The sequence below is a fragment of the Dromiciops gliroides genome, chromosome 3 (assembly GCF_019393635.1).
Source record: "Dromiciops gliroides isolate mDroGli1 chromosome 3, mDroGli1.pri, whole genome shotgun sequence".
NCBI classification, from domain to species: Eukaryota; Metazoa; Chordata; class Mammalia; order Microbiotheria; family Microbiotheriidae; genus Dromiciops; species Dromiciops gliroides.
Window position 1 is genome coordinate 634,733,662 of NC_057863.1, and position 23,386 is coordinate 634,757,047.

Below are 23,386 nucleotides of genomic sequence, written 5' to 3' on the forward strand. Positions count from 1 at the left end.
TGGCATCAGTGATTTCCTAGGTCACCCCATACTTGAAAAAGAATCCCCATTAGAGCACCATCTAATCAACAAGCATTTAAGTGTCTACTGTGTGCCAGGGACTGCCCTAGATCTAGAGGTCACAAGGACAAAAATGAAGCAGTCTCTACCCTCAGGGAGCTCCTGTATATACTTAGGCTGGTAAATGTTTAACAACCAGCTCTCAAGGAAAAAGTACAATCTGTATGATCAACATTCTCTCTGCCACTTTCTTAAGTCTAGACAATCAGCCCAATAATAAATGTGTAGCATTTGTGACCTCTGAGGTGTAAATATAGGCTCACACTGAATATTTCACAATGGGCTGCCCCACCAGTTGGAGGTAGCTCCAGCACATACACCTTCATATAAGTATATACAAAGTAAATGAAGTAATATTGGGGGGTGGGGTAGGCATGAGGTACTAATATCTGGGGGCTTGGGGATCAGGGAAGGTCTGGAGTTTGAACCCAGCTTGGAAGGAAGTTAGGAATTCTTGAAGAGGCAGAGATAAAGAGGGAGGGCATCCCAGGTACGGAGGACCATCTGCAAAGGCATGGAAAGGGGAGATGAATTATGTAATCTAATGTGGTTCTTCTAGCCTGTTCTTGAAGAGACCTCTGAGGGGTGACCCATTGCTTCCCAAGGCAGCTCATCTTACACTTGGCCAGCCCCGATTCTTAGGAAGTTTTTCCTGACATCAAGCCTGAATCTGCCTCTTTGCAAATTCCACACATTATTCCTAATTCTACCCTCTGGGGCCAAACAGAATAAATCTAATCCATCTTCCAATGAGCAGCTCTTCAGATGTTGGAAGGCAGTCATCATTTCTCTCCCTCCACCACAGTCTTTTCTTCTCTAGTCTAAACATCTCCAGTTCCTTGAATTAATTGTCAATAGGACACATTATTAATTTATTAATAATCCATATCGCCCTGTTCCGGACACTCTCCAGTTTAGCAATGTTCTCCCCGCAGAACTGAATACATCTGTGTGCTACAATCTATAAAATGGTGGCCTGGGGGACAGGTTGGATGATACTAAGCTTTCTTTAAGATCTAAACCTCCAGTTCTGGGAAGGGTTTTCTGACTTCTGCTGCTCTTAACTCCCCCCACACCCCTCCCCAGTCTCTTGCATAAACTCCTCCATCTTCCATGGAGTTTATATCTTCATGTTCCCACCGAGGTCCGATGTCCTGGAGCCCAAGTTTTCCATTGTGTCTTCCACACTTGTGCCAAATTCCTTGGGCTGTGGCAAGCCAAAGGGAGCTTCAAATCCCATCTCTGCTGTTTACTTTGTGACCTCGGGCAAGTTACTTTAACCTCTTTGAGCCTCAGTTTCCCCATCTGTAAAATGAAGAGTTGGACTAGGTTATCTCTGGACTCTCCCTTCCAATGCTACAGTCTCATGGAGACAGAGAAGAAATCCTTACCCAGAAGGATTCTGATGGGCAGTGCTTTCTTTGGGCAGAAGCAGGATTGAAAAACAATCAGATCATGTAGAATTTTGCTTCTAGCAAAGAAAGCAGTGGTAGGGATTTGCTGGGTTTTTTGTTGGTTTTTAACTAGATTGCTTCCTAGAATGAATGGGTTTAGAGTGAATCACCTCCTTTATAAAGTCTTCCCAATTTCCCTGTCCAATACTGATTATTCCTTTCTTTGAACCCCAGTGAATTCAATTCAGTAAACATTTATTAAGTGCCTACTATGTGCACTAGAGATACAAATAAGAAAAAGAGACAGTCCCTTCCCTCAAGGATCTTATAATCTAATAGGGGGAAAGTAAAGCTTTACTTGCACTTTTATTAGTAATTATCACTCCTTTTCCATAGTAAAGCTATTGGTGTCATCTACCCTACTGGACTGAAAGCTCTTTGGGAGCAGGCATCGTGTCTTATCTTTCTCCCTACCCTCCTCAGTTCTCAGCCTTGTCCACAGAGGGTACTCAGTAAAGGTGGGACTGCTTCGTGCACTTGTGAGTGGCCAGAAGCTGGGAGGAATAAGAGTGAGACAACAGAATGAGGAACTTGACAGGCTTGGATAAGGAGCTGAATCCAATCAGACACATGCAATGTTCTAGACTTGGGTCCAAAAAATCACCTGCCCAAGGACAGGTTGGGGTTGAGGAGTAAAATTTCACAGGGTTATTACACCAAACAACAATCTCTATAGTTGTGCAATAGGGTAACCAAAGGCATCTCCCATTGAATGGGACCAAGAAGGGTTGAGTTCAGATATATGGGTTGGGCCAGATGGCTGCCAAAGTCCCTTCTAACTCTCTGATCCTGATGGGTGTCATGTTGCATGGATGGATAAGTGAGATTCTGTGGTGGGGTTTTGTGCTATTCCCCCAAAAGTTCCTCTCCTGCTATAGGGAATTTCTTTCAGGGGCACACTTGGGAAAGAGACAGAATCCCTTAAGTCCCCACCTCTTGTCATCAGAGACCTCCTCTGTCTGTCTCAGAGGATCCAGACTAATAGCTTCATGTGTGAGACTCCCCTCACCCCAACTATAGCCACATCATTGAGAGTGTCTTACAACAATGTGGCCAACTCTGCCTCCTTAATGAGCTGGAGAGCGGAGACTGCAATTTACCAAAGCCACGTATCCACCATCTTTCGAATCTCTAATATGTTCAAAGTGCAGCCTTTTTTTTTTTTAATGTGGCTAATGTCCAGGGACCCATAGCATATGGATAGATGTGGAGTAGAGGGGAGTCTGTCTCCTCTTCTCCTCTTCCAACTCGGGTCAGCTGAACAGAAGGAAGAATTCCCAACTGCTCCATCGAGGAGCTTTGTAAATCACTTGACTTGAATCTGGCTGGAGGGGAAGCAACGAGGAAGGGGATGGGAGCAGGCAGACCTTGAGTCTGCACTGTGATCTCAGCCCATCATTCATACTGTGTAATTGGACAATGCCATGACAGGAACCAGAACTTTTCCCGGGAGGCTGCCCCTCCCACATGGCTCAGGAATCTAAGGCTTTCCATCTCTGCCGACTTTGATGCTCCTGCCCACCCCCAAAGTCCAATGAATTATGGGCTTTCATAGGTAATGCTGCTGTCCCTGGGCCAGGAGGCCGGCCTGACCTCATCCTGCCCTGTTGCTGCTGCTCTTCTACAGCTATCTTATCCCAGATTTCTAGAAAAATGACCAATTTCCAAACTTGTGACAGTAATCTTCTCTGAGCTTCCTTAATGCCTTGTTCATAATCCGCTCATGCGCTTTGCACATTGCTTATTTATGTCCGTGTTAAGAGAATTCCATGCAACAGACATTCATCATGTGCTCATCCTGTGCAAAGCCCTGTATTGGTCAACAGGACAGGAAGAAAGAAAAAAAATACCACACAATCCCTGGCCTCAAAGAGTTTATGTTCTATCAGATGAATATAACAAATTATCTCAAACATCCCAATAGATGCGTGATCTTACCAATGCGGAGGTTCCCTCTCACAATGAAGATCATGATCCATCTTTGCCTGCCCATCTTAAGTACCTCTTGTTCATGTCCTCCCATAATTTCTCCATGGCGGAGATGGGGGGTGGGGTGTCCATCCTATCTGTTCCTTTTCTTGACATCATCATCGCCATTACCCTCCACCTTCTCATGGTTAACATCCATATAGTCCTTTTAAGGACTGCAAACCACCTTGCATATCTTATCTCATTTGATCCTCACAGCAACCCTGTGATTTATATCTCCCTTGTGTAGATGAGGAAATTGAGGTACCAAGGAGGTAAATGACTTGCCCAGGGTCACACAGCTAAGATTCCCCCCCCCAGGAGAATTTGAACTCAGGTCTTTGTTACTCTAAGTTCTGAGTTCTATTTACTGCATCACTTGACTGTGAGAATACCAGCAGAGCCCTCTGGCTGCCCACCTGTCCCTCTTGCCATGTGACCAGCCATCTTCTTTTTCTGTCATATAGTTCTTTAATGACATTTCTCTTCTTCTTCCCCCTCCTCCTCCTTTCCTTTTTTACTTCTCCTCCATCTTTTTCCTTCTCCTCCTCCTCTCTGAGAAAGTCATTGAACCTCTGTCTGCCTCAGTCTCCTCAACTCTAAAATGAGTATAACAATAGCAACTACCCCCCAGGGTTGTGATGGTCAATTAAGATAATATTTGTAAAGCTCTTAGCATCTTGCCTGGCACATAATAGGTGTCTGATAAATGCTTGTTTCCTTCTTTTCTTTCCTGTCTTCCTCAAGGAGCTTACATTCTAACAAGGGGAAGACAACGCATAAAAGAAAGACAAAGTGGAGGAGGAGAGAGATTGAGGTACCAGTCTAGGGGGCATTATAGAGGAAGTCCTGATAGGTTACCAGCCTTCAGAAAAACAAAGATGCGGCTGGCCTAGAGTGCTCCTAAAAACACAGGTTCTGGGAAGAAGCAGCCAGTCAGAGGGAGAGGCTACAGGGGTAGTGGGTACTTCCAGTGTAAGATCAGGGAAGGAGTGAGCCTCTGGGATGAAGAGTCTTCTGCAGCCTGATAAAGACCAAAGAGTCAGGAGGGCCGCCTGGAAAGTTGGAAAGGATAGAACAAGTTCTGTCTTTGATGTGTGGATGAGATACTTTGTTGTAACAGAGCCTGGCCTGTGGGATTTTGTTCTAAAGAATCAAAAAGAAATTTGTTTTTGGTAATCCACAAACACACACAATGAGATTTTATGTCCCTGACCTGTTTTAGTTGATAGTGAAATAGTAAAGATGTGGTTCATCACTGACTGTTGATTGTGAAAGCCTCCTTGTTCCCTTCTAATATCTTCACCCAGGATGCCTTCAGTTGATCTACAGATGACTCTCAGATTTTGTACATGTTGGAGAACAGGCACATAGGTTGATAGTTGTTGATATTGTCTTGGTTACCTTTTTTCAGTAGTAATAAGACCTGAGATTCCCGCCCCCCCCCCCATGCCTATGATATCTTTCTCTACTTCAGATACCTTGTCTCTCAGTCCTATCATGCCCTCATAATTCTATCACCTCCTATGCAGATATCCTCTCTGTACGCTTGATCTCCTCTGGTTTTCCCATTTTTGTGCTCTCTAGTGACATTTCTACCTCTTTCATAAGTACATTTGGGCCTGGGATGTTGGATTCCAAGTATGTAGGTTCCGCTCTCCTTGATGGAGAAAACAGTTTGTTGAAATGATTTTTGCAAATCTTTTCCATTTTTCTTCTGTTTGTAGTCCTTCCATTTTCATCCTTTAATGTCCTTGGAATGACTTTTCTTAGTTGGACAAACTTTCTTTAAATTGCTATTACCTTCTGTTGCTTCTCTCTGCTTTATGAGACAGTACTAGTCATTATCATACAATGGGAGCGACATCTGTACCACTTATAATACTTTTATTCAGAAGTTTAGCCAATGTAAACTGGTTGTCACAACAAGGAGACCAAAAGAGCCTAGAAAGCACCTTAATCAACAAACATCTGATTTAACTTGCCAAAAAGAAGGAGATGGTTGCCAAAGGCAACACTGGGTTAGAATATAAACTTATTTATAAAATCTCAAAGAGGCTAGGCATGGTAACACATTCCTGGGATCACTGCTACTGGGGAGAGTGAGGCTGGGAGATCACTCAGTCTCCTGTGGGGCTAAAGTCTGTTGGGTATCAGCACTAGGTCTTTTTGGTTGGGTTTTTTTTTTTTTTTTTTTTTGCAGGGCAATGGGGGTTAAGTGACTTGACCACAGTTACACAGCTAGTGTCAAGTGTCTGAGACCGGATTTGAACTCAGGTCCTTCTGAATCTAGGGCCAGTACTTTATTCACTGCGCCACCTAGCTCTCCCTAGGTTTTGAACCAATATGGCGGATCCTCCCAAACTCCTCAGAGTTAAGGAGTCTCTAGGCTACTTAAGGAGAGGTGAACTCTTCTAGATCGGAAACACAGCAGGTCAACCCTTCAGTATTGGTCAGCAGTGTGTTTGGGTGCACTGAACTTCTAGCTTGAGTGAGATAGGTAGAAAATAATAATGGTGGACCACAAATACACAGATTAAAAAAATACAAAATATATACCAAGTCATTGCAAGAGGAAGAGACCACTAACAATGGGGAGACCAGAGAAGTCCTCTTATGTAGAAGCGGGATACCTGAGCTATTCTTTGAAAGAGCTGAGTGGATAAAGCACCGGCCCTGGATTCAGGAGTACCTGAGTTCAAATCCGGCCTCAAACACTTGACACTTACTAGCTGTGTAACCCTGGGCAAGTCACTTAACCCCCATTGCCCCGCAAAAAAAAAAAGAAAGAAAGAAAGAACTGGAGATACATGATGTGGAAGTGGGGAGGGAGGACATTTCAGATATGACCATGGAAGCTGGAGATATAATACTGCATATAGGGATTTGCTAACAGGCCAATTTGATTAGAATGGAACGTGCCTAGGACTCCTGGGAGTGGAGCCAAGATGGTGGAGTAAAGAAAGCCCTCAGTCTAATTCTCCCAATGTTCTCCTCCCTACCCCAAAAAACTTTACAATAATGCTTAAAATTGAATTCTGGAGCGGCAGAGCCAAAAAAAGGTCAGGGTGACTCATTGTTCCATTTCAGGACAACACAGGAGGTTGGAAAGAGAGATCTGTGACATGGGGGAGGAGGTTGACCTGGAGCCCATGTGGATGAAACACCAGTGAACGAAACCTTTACCAGGGTCAGGTGATGGGGACAGAAACAGAAGCAGCTTTGGGGGCTTTCAAGCTAGAGATGGTAAGGGGATCTGGCAATTGGTCAGAAAGAGATTACAGGGTACCCTTGTGCTATCACTGGGCTCAGGACCAGATATTATTTGGCAACTTCGTTACCTATACCTGTTCCTAGGTCATAGTTCAAGGGTGGAGAGGAGCACTTTTGTTCAAGAGGAAGTGGAAACCCTAAGGGTCAGTATCACTTTCAGCCCCAAGAGATCCGGGACTCTGAGGAACAGTATTATTTCTGGTTTAGGGGCACTGAGTAGTATCCAAGGGATCAGGGGCCCATTCTGGCTAAGGAGCAGAGTATAGACCAAGACAGCAGTCACCACACCTCTCCCCAGATCATACAACCTCAGAATCACTGAAAACTTCCAGACCTCCAGAGCTAGCTTTCAAAACAGCAGTGTGAAAAAGCCTGAAGGTTAGGACAGTGCCTCTCTCCTGCATTCCAGGAATAGAGCCCAACATTAGCATAAAGTTCCAAATCAAGAAATAGGGTGGGAAAAAAAAGAACTTGACCATAAACAACTATTGTGGTGACAGGGAAGATCAAGACCCAAATTCAGAAGAAGAGAATGAAGTCAAAACAGCTACAAGAAAAGCCTCAAAGAAAAAAGTGTGAATTGGACACAAGTCCAACAAGAATTTATGGAAGAGCTAATAGATTATTTTCAAAATCAAATAAGAATGAGTAGTAGATGAAAAATTAGGTAAATAAATGAAAGTAAAGGAAGAAAATAATGAAAAGACAATTAGCAGATTGGTAAAAAAAAATAGGCACAAAAATACTGAAGAAAATAACACCTTAAAAAACAGAATTGGGGGCAGCTAGGTGGTGCAGTGGATAAAGCACTGGCCCTGAATTCAGGAGGACCTGAGTTCAAATCCGGCCTCAGACACTTAACACTTACTAGCTGTGTGACCCAGGGCAAGTCACTTAACCCCAATTGCCCTGCAAAAAACAAACAAACAAACAAACAACAACAACAACAACAACAACAAAAACAGAATTGGCCACATGGAAAAAGAGGTACAAAAGCTCATTAAAGAAAATAATTCCTTAAAAATTTGAATTGGACAAATAGACATGCATGAAGGGGATAATTAAGAAATAAAATAGGAAAGGTAGATGGTAACCAGACTGGGAGACAAGGGGGCTTTAATTGCCAACCTGGGAATTTCACATTTTCTTTTAGAAGCAATAGGAAGCCACTTCATTTTTTATTTTATTTTAAGTGAGGCAATTGGGGTTAAGTGACTTGCCCAGGGTCACACAGCTAGTAAGTGTTAAGTGTCTGAGGCCGGATTTGAACTCAGGTACTCCTGAATCCAGGGCCGGTGCTCTATCCACTGCGCAATCTAGCCGCCCCCACTTCATTTTTTAAAATACAAGTTAATGACATGAAATGACTAGACTTAGGAGGGCAGGCATTAGTTCTTACTCATTGTCCTATCCTGTATCATCACTGATGCAGAACAAGAAGGGGCTGTGGTGTGCTGTTCACCGGTGAACATGTCAAAGCACAGAGGATTTGGGGAATTGCACACTGCCATAAGGAAAGAACCCTGCACAGAAAAGCCAGGTTATATTAGACAAATAAACCTTTTGCTCACACAGTTGGCCTCCTGATTCCATTAAGATGTTCTTGGCTTGTAGCCCTCAGGTCATCCCCATTTCCCACCTCCTTTCTTCTTGGACTTGGGCATTTCCAAGAACCTCTGTTTTTTTTTTCCTCAACCTAATCCCTTAAATTGTGGTTTAGACTACAGCATTGTACTTTGGAGTCACCATCTTTGGAGTCAGAAGACCCAGGTTCAAATCCTACCTCTCTCATTTTCTAGCCATGTAACCTCATGCAAGTTATTCATTCAATTTCTCTGCCCCTCAGTTTCCTCATTTGTATGATGTGGGGGGATTGAACTAGAAAGACTTTGCATCTTTTTCTAATGGTTATTCTATGAGCCTGTGGTCATCTTTGCCTAAGAGGGCTTTCCCTTGAGGCTTGGTTAAGACCTTAACTACCTCCCTGTGGGATCAGTCCTTAATTTCTGCATCCATAATGCCCTGAACACATTAGGTACCCAGGAGGTATTTATCAAATGGAATTGAAATTGTCAAGTAAAGTCAACAAGCATTTATTAAGCACCTACTATATGATGGGCATTGTGCTATAGAAGATATATAGTACTTCGAGGTTGGAAAGAACTTCAGAATCATTGAGCCTGGTCTTTGCAGTTTACAGATGAGTCTGTACCCGCAGCTCAGATTGAAGGGACTCGGGAGCAGAGGCTGTGACTCTCACAAGCTCCAGATAAACCCGTCCACTCACTCCCAAATAATGCCATAAAAAATCCAGAGCAGCCGAATGCACATAATAAAAGAGTGAGACTATTTTTCAGCAAAAGAGGGCAATTGCGATCACCTACAGAGAGAAGGGACTCAGTCGGGCTCCATTCTAATGCAGTTCATTATGGTGTGGCTTTGGGTATAGTCTGTCACACAAAGACCCAGAAATGGAAGGTCAGCTGCTAAAAGCCATGAATCTTCAAAGTTACCCTTCAAGGGGCAGGTGCTGTTTAATTATCCCCCCCACTTTTTTTTAACCGAGGAGGAACCTGAGACTTAGAGAAGTCAAGGCACTTGCCCAGGGTCACACAGCCAGTATAGGTCAAAAGCAGGATTTGAACTTGGGTCTCACTGCTTCCAGGTCTAGTCCTTTTTCCACTCTACTACCTGGTGGTGACCTGGACCAGATTTGCAAATAGTCTACTCCTGTATTATCTTAATTCATGTGGAAACAGCACTGGTTTGGAGGTCTGTTTCTGCCTTTGATACTTGCTACCTGTGTGACTTTGGGCAAGCCATTTAACCCTGTTTACTTCAGTCTCCTCTCCTATAAAATGATAGGGTTGACTTAGGAGGCCTTTGGGGTCCCTTCCAACTTTAGAGTTATGACCCTGTGTCTCTCTGGCCTGTAGTAAAATCATTTGGGGGGTTTTGTTGTTAGGAATCAAGAAAAATACTATTGGAGATGATAAGAAGCACCTATACTTCTGAGCCATATTCTGTAGCAAGAAGAGCAACATTTTCCTCCTCCTTCCAAAGCCTTGGTTGGGATCAACCAGAGGGTTCTTGTAGCAGGTTAGACCAACCAGAGGGCTCTTGTGGTGGGTTAGACCAACCAGAGGGCTCTTGTGACAGGTTAGACCAACCAGAGGGCTCTTGTGGTGGGTTAGACCAGAGGGCTCTTGCAGTAGTCCAAATGTGAAAGTGATGAGGGTGTTGGCTGTGTGAGTGGAGAGAAGGATGATGAGGTACAATCTATGGGACTAGGCAACTGACTGAATATAGGAGATGAGGGTAAGGAGTCAAAGATAGGTTGTGAGCCTTGGGTGACCAGGAGGAGGGTTGTACCTTTGACCCTTTGACAGTAACAGAAAAGTTAAGAAAAGGAAATTGTTTGGGGAGAAAGAGAATGAATTTTGGACATGCTCGATTGAGGCTTTATGTGGGACATCCAGATTGGGCTAATGAGTAGACAGTTGGAGACTGAAGACTGGAGGTCAGCAGAAAGGTTAGGGCTGGCCAGGTAGATTTGAGGATCATCAGCAGAGAGACAATAATGGAATCCAGGAGAACTGAAGAGATCACCAAATGAAGTAATATAGAGAAAAAAGAGAAGAGGGGAGGGGAGACCTCCCTCCACTCAAAAGGGACTCCCCTGCCTTTTCTCTAGGTGGGCTTGGGAGGCAGAGGGGAAAGGCTGAAGGACCAGCACTGTCCCCTAACACTGAGTCCTCTCTTAGGTAGCCCTGAAAGGAGCCACCTGCTTTGTAATTGGGGAAGTGTTTGAGTCTAGCCAGCTCCTTTGAAGGCCCCCCCCTCTCCCACTGGCTGAAATGGTCATTAGACAGCTAGGTGGTACCATGGTGCACAGAGCACCAGGCTTGGAGTTAAGAAGACTCATCTTCATGAGTTCAAATCCAGCCTCAGACACTTACTAGGTGTGTGACCCTGGGCAAGTCGATTCACCCTGTTTGCATCAGTTTCTTCATCTGTAAAATGAGCTGGAGAAGGAGATGGCAAACCACTCCAGTATCTCTCCCAAGAAAACCCCAAATAGGATCAAGAAGAATTGGACATGACTGAAAATGACTAAACAGCAACAACCATGAGCATACATGTTGACCGAACAACCAGACCCAGGATCCTTGATCTATCAGTCAATAAGCATTTATGAAGCACTTAGTATATGCTAGGCACTGAGGGTACAAATAGAAACATGAAATTGTCTCTGTCCTTGAGACAGCACGTATGTATTTAACAAGTATGTATAGGTTGAGTACAAGATAAAACAAAGTAGTTACATTGTTAGCTGTGTGACCCTGGGCAAGTCACTTAACTTCTGTTTTCTTCAATTTCCTCAATTGTAAAATGGAGATTGTTGTGAGGATCAAATGAGATAATAATTGTAAAGTACTTAGCATAGTGCCTGCCTGCCTTCCTTCCTTTGCTCCTTCCTTCCTCCCTCTCCCTCCCTCTCCCCCTCTCTCTTCCTCCATCACTCCCTCTCCCTCTCTCTCTTTCTTTCTTTCTTTCTTTCTTTCTTTCCTTCCTTCCCTTTCCTTCTTTCCTTCTTTCTTTCCTTCCCTCCCTCCCTCCTTCCTTCTTTCCTTCCTTCTCTTCTTCCTTCCTTCCTTTTCTTTCCCACATTATCAACTGCCCCAGGACATAGCCTGACAACAACCCTAGGAGGTAGGTACTATCATTATCCCCATTTTATAATTAAGGAATCTCAGGCAAACAAATTTTTAAAAATTTTGTGAGGGGCAGTTAGGTGGCACAGTGGATAGAGTACCGGCCCTGGAGTCAGGAGTACCTGAGTTCAAATCCGGCCTCAGATACTTAACACTTACTAGCTGCGTGACCCTGGGCAAGTCACTTAACGCCAATTGCCTCACTAAAAAATTAAAAAAAAAATTTTGTGCTTAACTTATACATACTTGTTAGATACACATGCTGTCTCTCCAAAAGAGCACTAGCAAATTGAGTATAGAGATTGTTACTGTGCATGCATATATACATATACATATATACATAATATGTATACATGCCATCTGCATGGCAACGATAATTAAATCCCCGATGCAGTTGCCAAATAATAGAGCATAGAGAAAGAACAGAAGAGACCCCCCATCAGAGCCTTGGGGGACACCTGCATTTAGAGGATTTGATTTAGAAGACATATCCCCCTCAGTGAACAAGAATGAGTAGTCAGGCAGATAGGAGCAGAACCATGAGTGAAGAATGCCATGCAGACTCAGAGAGAGAAGGGGGTCAACAGTCCCAGAGACTACCGAGAGATCAAAGGCATCAAGGATGAGAAAAGAAGATCAGGTTTGGCCACAGAGAGATCGTTGGGGTCTTTGGAGAAGGCGGTTTCAGTTGAGTGGTGACATTAGAAATGAGGCTGTAAGAGAGAGAGGAGGAGAAATGGAGGCAATGGGTTTCTTCTAGGAGTTTGCTTGTGAAAGGGAGGAGAGCGATGGTATGGTCTGATGAAAGTTTTCCAAGGATGGGGGATGAGGAGAGAGGGAGGAGAGAGAAAGAGAGAAGAAGAGAGAGGAAAGAGAAAAAGAGGAAGAGGGAGAGAAAGAAAGGGAGAAGGAGGGAGGGAAAGGGAGAGAGAGGGAGAGAAGAAAGAGAAAAAGAGAGGAAGAGAGAGGAAAGAAAAAGAGAGATGAAGAGGGAGAGAGAGAGCAGAGGAGTGAGGGAGAGAAGGAAGAAGAGGGAGGGAGAGAGAAAAAAGAGAAAGAAAGAGGAAGAGAGAAAGGAAAGAAAAAGAGAGGAAGAGGGGAGAGAGAGAGACACAGAGAGAGAGAGAGAGACAGAGAGACAGAGGGAGTGAGCAGAGGAGGGAGGGAGGGAGAGAGATTGAGATGGAGATTGATTAGAAAGCTGGGGAATGATAGAGCAGTTGATCAGCTGGAGGAGGTAGGCTCGTGTTTTGGGTTTGACCTTGGGAGGGAGAAGGGGTAAAGGAGATGAGAGTGAGGGTTGGTGTCCAGGGGTTCTGAGATGAAGAGGAGAGAAGTAGGGGCTCCCAGCAGATGAGCGCTGTCAGCTGTCTGCCCCCAGGGCAGAAATGTACTTGTGGATTTTGGCCCGGGGTTGGGATAGGTCACCAAACCCTTTCTGTGCCAAAAGCCATAGGAAGGATGGGAGTCTGGTCATCTGGCCTGAAATTATTCCTTGTTGAGAGAATGAAAATCTTCCCGAAGAAGAGCGATGAGATCTTTAGGTCGGAGTTCTTTTTCCAGGACTGGCTCCTTCAGGCCAGATGTCAGGAACACAGTTCATGGCTGAGAAACCTTCCCCACACCCTGGGCACTCCCCCAGTATCCCATGTGTTTTCTTGGTTCTGGGGTGACTTCTGTCATCACCTGTAGGTTTGGGGAGAACAAGGGCCCTGGAGCATGGGTGTGTGTTTCGGGAGTTGTCTCCAATCCGGTGTTTTCAAGACCTCCTCTTTTCCCCAACCCAACTCTGGCTAAATTCTATCTGGGGGCCCCTTTGGATTGGCTTCGCGGATGTGATACGGCCCTCCTGCCTTAGCTTTCCCCTCAGAAGAATGGGTACGGTACCACTGCTCCCCTAGGAAAAGGGGCCACGTCCCATCCAGAGCAGTTGGCAAGGCCCTGAAGACATTCAGAAGAGCAGCCAGGAGGGAGTAGCAGCTTTCTTGTGGGGAGCCAAGTCCTCTGGACTAATTAAGCGAGAGGCATGCATTTCAGGGAGCCAGGGAATGCCTGTCTGACAAAGGCATTTCAGGCACTTACTTGAGGAGCAGAGCACAGAGAACTGATGGCTTCCAGATGGGGTTTCTTTCGGCCCCAGAGAAGATACTGAGCTTGCTTGGGGGGACGCCTGGGTTTAGAGCTGTCTTAGGCTTGCCCCCTCCCAGGTGAGGACAAACGCCTGCCTTTCTGCCCTCCCAGAGGCCCAAAGGAGGCCTTGACTGGACTGGACCAAACCCCCCCGACCAGGAGCCCAGAATACCCCCTTCCCCCTTCCCCAGAGCCTGCCCTTTCCTGAACCCCCTAGTCAAGCACTGGCCCTGGGCAGGAGCAATTTATCCAAGCCCTGGGGGGTGGTTGTTTAATCCACAGGGCCACAAACTTAAATTCCTCCCAATATTTCACAAAGGGGTGTTGAAATGATTGACAAAGGGGGACCAACCAGCTGCAGTAGCTAAAGTTGGGGTGGGAGTAGGAGGAGGGAGGGGAACAGGCTCCTCGAACTTTGCCCCGGTTTCATTTCTCAGCTTAATGAAATGTCTGCTAATTATTCAGTGCCCACTGGGGCCAGTCGGTCGTTAAGTCAGCAAGCACATATTAGGCACCTGCTGTGTACCAGGCACTGAAAAAGAGAAAAACCCGCCCCCACTCTCAGAGAGCTCCGTCTTATGGGCATGCAGAGAGCCATGTGCAAACACTGTACGATGCTTACCTGTGGACTTGTCTACTCCTCAGTAGAACATAAGCCCCTTGAGAGCAGGGCTTTCATCTTTTGTCTTTGTTCCCACAGCACCAAGGTCATACCTTTGTTTAATAAATTCATCCAACGTTCAATAAATATTGGGTAAAGTCCTTCTAAATAGCAGGCTCTGCACGAGATGCTGGACTGTCGAGGCAGAGGGGCAATAGGCCCTGCCCTCAGGGAGCTTACTGTCTCTTCTCTCAGGGGCCTTAGGGGGTTAAGTGACTCACCCAAGGTCACACAGTGAGGAAGTGTCTGAGGCTCCATTTCAACTTGGCTCTTCCTGACTCAGTCTAGCTCTGTCGCTCATGCTCCCCCCAGGTCACTGTAGGATTCCAAAGTACTTTGTAGGCCCTAATATGCTAGAGGATGTTAGTGTTGGGGTCTTCTCTGGGCTGGGCTCCCCAGCACCCCAGGCTCTGGCTCCCTTCCCTCCAATTCCAGTTCCCCCCTCCCTATGTTGTTTTTCTCCCATTTGAACGTAAGCTTCTCCAGGGCAGGGTCTGCCTTGCTTTATTTTGGCATCCTCTGCACCTAGTGCCTGACACACAGTGAATATTTATTAAGGATTTTTTTTCCTTCATTCTTAGTAATCAGTACAATCGCTACCACAAGGAGGGAATTTAGGAAGACATCGGTTCTGGTTGTTTTTTTTTGTTTGTTTTTTGGTGAGGCAGTTGGGGTTAAGTGACTTGCCCAGGGTCACACAGCTAGTAAGAGTTAAGTATTTGAGGCCGGATTTGAACTCAGGTTCTCCTGACTCCAGGGCCGGTGCTCTATCCACTGTGCCACCTAGCTGCCCCCGTTGTGGTTGTTGAATGAATGAATGCAGGCGAGTGTGCTACAGACGCGGGCAGGGCATAATCTCTGTGCTCAGGGTGCCTAGGAAACCAATCCAGAGGTAACGTGGGCAGCAAAGATTGTCCATTCAGTCCTGCTGCCGGCCTGCCTGCCCCCTCGCCCCTGCCCCAGATCTGTTAGGAGATTCACGAGTCAGGGCTGAGGGGCAGCTCCTGAGGTTCTCAGCCAAGTCCACAGGTGCTACTGCGTTGGCGTGGAGAGAGGCCTTGGAATGTGGTGAGGCTGGACTGGCCTGTGGGCCCGAGGCCGGGCTTATGAGCATAGGTGTTTGACCCAGGGCCACACTCGCTAGGCTTCACAGCCCTGTCACTGGCAGCGAGGCCTGGAACGGAGCTTACTGTGTTCCCACTCTGAGCAGCTGGAGGCCTGTCCTGTCAAAGCAAGTGGCCTGTGAAAGCAGAGGACCCTTTTCTTCCTCCCCCCATCCCGACCCCCAGCAGAGGAGGCTGGAAACTCCACCTTCCTCTCAGACCCCAATTTCCCACTCCACTGGGGACAGCCGGCTTGGGGACCAGGACACCCCAGGTGTTTTCTCACCCTCTCTTTCCCCCAGAGCTGGCAACTCCTCCTTCTCCGGGCTTGGAAGCCAAACACTGTGTCCTCATCTCATAAACCCTGGGCCAGTTTCTCACCCTATGTAACTCTCTAGGAATTCCCAGAAAATTCCCATCATTAACCTCAGAAGGTCTGGACTTGGGCTTGCATTCCAAGGGTCCTGGTCGAGATGACAGAAAAGGGGCTGGGTCCAGCAAAGATGGCCTTTGTCTTGGGATGGTGGACGCCGGACCTTGGGAGGGAGGAGACCCCCTTGGGACTTTCTCAAGAGACTTCACCTTTTCAATGAAAGTCAAATGAGACACCTTCCTGGGAAAATATGTCACTGTCCTGGTTTGCCTTTAAATGGTATTTTGAGGATTTCTATGGATTTGTTTCTGGTACAAAGTGGCTCCCATTCGAGTTGTATTTGCAACTTAAGATCTGACATGGAGAGTCAGATGGTATCTGAGATGTCCAACCCCCTCATCTGACAGATTGAGAGACTGAGTCCCAGAGAAGGGAAGGGATTTGTACTTGGTGGAAAATGGCAGTTGTAGGATTAGAAGCACCCTGGCCACTGGCGGAGAGGGGATTCTCGCTCAGATAGTAGAGGGAGAGGGATGCTGGGGTCCTTTGCCAGTAAGACATTCATCTGGCATGATCCTGAGGACCCTCTATCATTCTGTCTAGGGTTGTAGGTTCAAAGAATGTTGAAGGAAGGAAGGAATACAAAACACAAACCAAGGCTGACCTTGAAAGTTCGAGGGTTAAAACCTGGCCAGATTCAAAGCAACTCGGTCCTAAAGCTCTGAGGCTGAAATTCCCTGACTTAGAATCTGTTTGGATCAATTATGTTGAGCAAGAGATGATTATAATTTCTCTTGGTCCAAAAATAGGAGAGAGACTTTCCATTCCCTATTGAAACAGGCTAATTGCTGTCTTGTATTCCAATAGAAAAATGAAAAAAAAGACAGAGACAAATGGGGGAGTGGGAAGGTGAGTGTGCATACACACCCATGTGCATGTTCACTGTTTCTGTAGGGGATAGAGATCCATATTTACAAATGTTTCATCACAAGCAATTGACGCATTCCTGAGAAGTTTGGGGTTCACCGCCTTTTTGTAAATTGAGTCACATTTGAAATAGGGTCTCTCTGGCATGCTTCCCCTTTCTATGGTGCTTTTTACAGTCTTTCAGTTTGTAGTGATACCTTTTCATCACCTTCGTCATCACCTTCATCACCGCTAGCTTAATTTGTGCTGATATCTTTTGTTTTTTTCAACACCTTCATCCCCAGATATATCCTTTCCCTTCTCTACCCAGTGAAGCATCCCTTGGAACAAAGAATGAAAAGAGGAAGAGAAAAAATAAAGAGCTCAGCAAAGTCTGACGGCACAAGCAGCATTCCACCCACATAACCCTCCACCTGTGCCAAGAAAGGAAGGAGGCTTGATTTCTCCTTTCTTATTAATTCAGTTTTATTTTCAATTCTGAATTCTTTCCCTTCCCCTCACCCCATTGGAAAAGCAAGAAAAATAAAATCCATTGTAATTTTTTAAAATTCAATTTTATTTTCTTTCTCATCTCTTCCTCAAAGGGGAGTTTGGTCAATATAATTACACAGTGTTTTGTTTTGATTATTTTCTTGTTCTTTTTTTCTATTTACACCATTATAGTCATTATACGTATGATTTTCCTGGATCGACTTTCTTCACTTTGCATCAGTTTATATAAATCTTCCCACGCTTTTCTTTGTTCTTTATATTTTTAAGAGTGTCATAATATTTCCTTTGTTTGTTTGTTGTTTTTTTTTGGTGAGGCAATGGGGGTTAAGTGACTTGCCCAGGGTCATACAGCTAGTAAGTGTCAAGTGTCTGAGGCCGGATTTGAATTCAGGGCTTCCTGAATCCAGGGCCGGTGCTTTATCTACTGCATCACCTAGCTGCCCCCAAGAGTGTCATAATATTTTCAAAGTGGCACTGGATAAAGCACCGGCCCTGGATTCAGGAGGACCTGAGTTCAAATCTGGCCTCAGACACTTGACACTTACTAGCTGTGTGACCCTGGGCAAGTCACTTAACCCTCATCGCCCCCCCCCCAAAAAAAAAGAAAAAGAAAAGAAAAAAATTAGGGGCAGCTAAATGGCACAGTGGATAGAGCACTGGCCCTGGAGTCAGGAGGACCTGAGTTCAAATCTGGCCGCAGACACTTAATACTTACTAGTTGTGTGACTCTGGGCAAGTTGTTTAACCCCAACTGCCTCATCAAAAAAAGAGAGAGAGAGAGAGAGAGAGAGAGAGAGAGAGAGAGAGAGAGAGAGAGAGAGAGAGAGAGATAATATTATATTTTCAAAGTGGCCTCCCAATACTGATATTTTAGGGAGAGACAAACATCATTATTCTCTATTTAGAGATGAGGACTCTGAAGTTCAGAGAAGACCAGTGGCTGGGCTGCAGGCACACAGATAGCAAGTGCTGCTGCCAGAATTCAGTTGGCCCCTGATGGGGGTTTGAAGGGTGAGGACTCTTCTAAGGGATCTGAGGAGCTGGGATTGTGCTAGGTGAGTCCCAGCTACGGGTGTTTTCCAGAGCCCCCAGTCACTGCTGCCTCCCTTGCCTTCTGCAGATGTGAATGAGTGTGAAGCTGAGAACGGGGGCTGTGAGTCTCAGTGCTGCAACACCATTGGCAGCTTCTACTGCAAATGTCCAGGCGGCCAGAAACTACGGGATGATGGGAAGGCCTGTGAAGGTAGGACTGGAGGTGGGGGGAGCTCTTTGGGATCACCTCCTCGGGTTGGGGGGGGGGGGCTTGGCTGAAGGGATGATGTTTGTGGTTGATGCACCTGTATCCATCCACACCTGGAGGTCAGAGGTCTGAGCTGGGGGTTTGGGGGTGGGGGTGAGCTGCTCAGCAATAAACTCCTAGCCTTGTCTGTCCTGACCAATCCCACCCTGTAATGTAGTCTGAGAGAGAGCTGACTCTCATGGAGAGGTTAAGTGACTTGTACAGAGTTACACAGCCAACCAGTATGAGAGTCTAGACTTGAACCCAGTGCTGTTCTCTTTTCTCTGTGTCGTGTTGCCTCCCCTTATACATAGTAGGTCCTCATAAATGTTTGTTGAATTGAATGTAGTTAATCAAACCAGCATTTATTAAGCCCCTTTCAATTGCATTCAATTCATTTCCCACCTCCCTTGTGTAAGCATTTATTAAGTACCTACTATATGTCAGGCAGTAAGGGGTAATGGGGGTGTGCAGACGACAAAAACAAAGTATCCTCTTCCCTCAAGAAGTTTATATTCCGGGACAGGAAACTCCATGTACACAAATAAGTGAGTAGACACAAAATCCATAGAAAGCATGGAAAATAAAAGGGAATCTCAGAGGGAGGAGCACTTATTAGGTGCTTCCTGTGTACCAGGCACACCAGCACCTGGGGGCATCAAGCAAGTACTCTTGTAGGAAGGAGATGGAGCTTGAGCCAAGCTTTGAAGAAGGCCATGGGGTTTAAGAGGCAGAGGAGAAGATGGAGTAGACTCCATGAAGAGCAAAGGAAAGAGGCGGGTAAAAGGGGGTGAATGTGAGGGACAGTGGGCAGCTGACTTTGTCTGGACTGGGACGGCACGAAGAGGAGGGTTGTGTGATCATCCATAAAGGGAGGTGGGAAATGAATTGAATGCAATTGAAAGGGGCTTCTATCCGGGGTTCTTAACCTGGGGCCTGTGAACATTTAAAAAACAAGCAGATAAGCGTCTCTCCATGCACCTGGTTTCTTTTGTCCTCTGCATTTTATTTTCCATATTTGAAAACGGAGTCCTGAGAAGGGGACCGTAGGCCTCCGCAGCTGGCCCAGGGGGTCCAGGACACAGAAACATTTCCATAGCTGGACCTGAGTCTTAAGATCATAAATTTAGGTCTGGAAGGAACCTCCCAAGTCATCAAGGCCAACTTGAACTTGAAAGGGGTTCACAGGAGAAGAGACAGGACTATTCTGGGCCTGCAGAGCCAGGGAGGATGGCTTTTACTGAGGCCTGGAATGAGAGGAGGGAGGGTGGGCGTCGCAGCAGTCTCAAGGATGTTGTGAGGGGTGGAGGGTGGTGCGGGGGGTGGGGGGGGCTGCTGGTGCTTCCCCGGTATACTGTGAGGGGTCTGTGATGAGGCCGCAGGTCATCAGGAAAAATGGGAGAGGAGTGTGGGGTACGAGAGGGAAGCTGCGGAAGGCAGGGTGGGCCAGGAGGCTCAGGGAGAAAGCAGGAGTCACAGATGGGTAGGCAGAAGAGCTGCGTTCAAATTCTACCCCAGTACACGTCTTGTGGGCTGCAGTTTTCTGGTTGGGTGAGATGACCTGTAAAATTCCTTCTGGCTCTGGATCTATGACGCTTTGAGCCCTCTTACCTGCCACCGTAGAGACATTGGGCAAGCCCCGTAACTCTCCAGGCCTCAGTTTCCTTCTCTGTAAAATGACACAGTTGTACTAAAGGGTCCCTTTCTAGTTCTTTGATCCTGTGGGCTGTTTGCCAGCATGAGAGAGCAGAGTATGTGTGTGTACATGTGCACACATGCACGTGTGTATTTATATGTGCACACACGGGTATGCATGAATGTGTGCATGTGTGTGGTGTGTGTGCACACATGTGAACCCTGTCTTCTGTGGCCCAAGGGGACAGGCACCTGCAAGACCATAGTCCTCAGGCCCTCATCATGTTCTCACCACATGTCAATCAGATCTAGGACAAGGAGTGAGAAAGCGTCCCCTGAGAAAGAAAACAGATGGAGGGAAAGATGAGGGAATGGCCCCCAGAGAGAGCCAGATTGTGGGAGCCAGTCACCAAACATGCTGAGAAGGTCTCCAGCGTGCTGGGAGGGGGCGCCTGGCCCAGCAGACACATTCCTCGCCTGCGTTTCTGGGATTCCATCACCTGCTCCCTTGGCCTGGGGCCTAGGTGGACCCCAGACCCTGCTGCTGCTGGAGAGCTACAGAGATGGGGAGCAGGGACCCAAGGAGGGGGAGGGCATCTGGTTTCCCTCTCCCCTCCTGTCAGATAATTCATGATTATCTCATTTCTCCCAGACTTCCTTTCCTAAAGTGAACTGGACCCATGTTCTCACCCCAGGAATGTAATAGCTCTGTCTGTGCCCACGGACAGCTGGGAGTTGTCTGTCCTGGAGTGGGGTGGAGGGACCAAAAGCTCCTTGCAGAGCCTGGGAGTAAGCCCGAGCTCGGGCCTGTCTTCTGGAAGATGTTTCAGAGCCAGGGGCTGGGGAAAGGGAAGAGAAAGGGAGGGAGGGGAGACTTGACCTTGGTTTTTTGTTTGTTTGTTCCTTTTGTTTCAAACTGTGGTCTATTTTACTTAGATCTCTAAACATGATTGAAAGACAGGTGGGGGACTACGGGTGTGCAACCCTGCATACAAATGTCAGACTGATTTGATGTGTTGGTCAATGTTGCAAAATTATCTTGTTTGTCTCTTTCTTATCCTTTGTTATAAGGAGTGACTTCCTTGGGAGAGGGAGGGGATGGATTATATTTGGAAGCCAAGGTCATATAAACACAGATCTATCAAACTTTTATGAAAGGTGACTAGAAGATAGGAGACAGAAGCAAAGTTGGGGGGTAGAGCTGAGATCAGTGGTCCTCATCCCTCCCTCCCCAGGGCCCTCTCTTCTGTTGGAGAATGAGGTGGGTGCCCCCAACACCACATTCCCATGAGAGTGAGTTCATACTGTATGGGTGCTACAAAAAGTAACTGTGTAAAAGACCTGGCAATGGGGAGGGGGGTGCTGGCTTTCTTCTGATATTTTAATCGCCATCGCAGGAAAGAGTGATTAGGTGTGTTCTTTTTGGCCCAGAAGGACAGAGCCAGGGGCACAGTGGACTCTGCTGCCCAGTCTACTCCAAGTAGAGCGGGAGCTCCCCCAGGGCAGGGCCTAGTGGTGGTTATCGGCTGCTCCGTAGGTCCTAGCACACTTGTGTACTTGCTGCTTAATAAACGTTTGTTGAATTAAATTGCCTTGTTAGACTGTTTGGCCTCTGAGGTCCCTTCACCCTCTGAGATTTTGTTACTCTGGGAACACTGCTGTTATTCAGGCATTTCCATGGTATCTGACTCTCGGTGACCCCATTTGGGATTTTCTTGGAAAAGATCCTGGAGTGGTTGGCCATTTCCTTCTCCAGCTCATTTTACAGATGAGGAAACTGAGGTAAACAGGGTTAAGTGACTTGACCAGGGTCACACAGCTAGTAAGTGTCTGAGGCTGGATTTGAACTCGGGTCTCCCTGACTCTCCAGGCCTGGTGCTCTATCCACCATGCCATCTGGCAACACTAGCTTGGTATAAATGTAGGAAATAAGAATGCTGAATGATTAAAGAGGAAGAACACCCATCACAGTTTAGGAGATCAGGGTTCTATTCTCACAGAAGCCACTGGCTCCCTTGGCACCCATAGGCCAAGTCTCATGACCCTCCCCTTGCCTCAGTTTCCCCATCTGGAAAACGGGGGTACTAGCTTAAGCTCTCCTGCCCCTCCCCCTTACTCTTCCCCCTTCCTCCTCCCCCTCCTCCTTCTCCTCTCTCTCCTTATCCCCCTCCCTGCTTCCTCCCCCTCCTCCGCCTCACAGGGACGTTGCCAACCTGAATGAAATGGGGCAGCAGGGAAGGATGGAAACAGAAGCTGTATCATGAAGAGCTACTGTTTAACTATCGATCTCACCTTTCCCCTGCCAACTGTCCCGGGAGCCATGTGGCACAGAGAGAGGGCCTGGGACTCCCATGCCAGTGCAGGCGGATGCCTCCAGCTCCCTGACTTCGAATCCAGACTCTAACAAGAGAGCCTTAAATCAGCCAACACCTCCGCGTTTAAAAATAAAAGGAGACGGAAAAGACGGGACGGGATCTTGCCTGCCAGAGGAAACACCGGGCTGAGATCGGGACGGACCCAGGATTTTATTTGTGGGAGAGGCTACAGGCAGAGTGCTCGTCTGGCACTCAGGAGGACCTGGGTGTGAATCCTGCCTCCGAAATGGATACAAGTCGCTTTATGTGGCTGAGCCTCGTTTTCTCCACCTGGAAAATGGGGATAGTGAGATCTCCCATTACTTCACAGGATTGTGAGACTCAGATGTCTGTTAAGTTTTGTTGTTGTTCACCCAGACTCCTCATGACCCCATTTGGGGTTTTCTTGGCTGAAAACCTGGAGTGTTTGCCATTTCTTTCTCCAGTTAGTTTTACAGATAAGGAAACTGAGGCCAACAAGGTGAAGTGACTTGCCCAGGGTCACACAGCTAGTAAGTGTCTGAGGCCAGATTTGAACTAAGGTCTTCCTGACTCTCAGCCCAGAGCCTCCCAGCTGTCCTTGTAAACTTCAAGTTGCTACATAAACATAGGTTATGATGATCATTATTTTATTTGCCTTTAATTATTTTTTTATTTATTCTGAAATACATCTACCATTCCTTTAAAGAAGATGACAGTGCTGCGAGGATGTGGGCTACCTCCTCCCACCTCTGTCATCTCCCCAGAAAGCCACCTGCCCTAAGCTTGCTACAGAGAGCTTTGGGCTAGCCTCGTGGTCCCCTCCTCCAGGTCTCTGTGGCCAGCAAGTTTGTAGGGTCATTAAACATAAAACCATAGCTTAGAGACCAAATCCAGCTCCTCCAGTTTATAGACGAGGAAATTGAGACTCAAGGTCACACAGTAGGTGTCTGAGGCTGGATTTGAACCCCAATCTTCCCAGC

General features: G+C 46.6%; 1 protein-coding gene across 1 annotated transcript in view; it reads left to right on the forward strand.

Moving 5' to 3' along the window:
• Positions 1-23,386, forward strand: part of MEGF6 (multiple EGF like domains 6) — a 333,315-nt gene that overhangs the window by 119,837 nt on the left and 190,092 nt on the right. Inside the window, exon 3 of the mRNA XM_043995996.1 lies at positions 18,277-18,399. Coding sequence (XP_043851931.1) covers positions 18,277-18,399 — 123 coding nt within the window. The remainder of the gene's footprint in view (positions 1-18,276; positions 18,400-23,386) is intronic.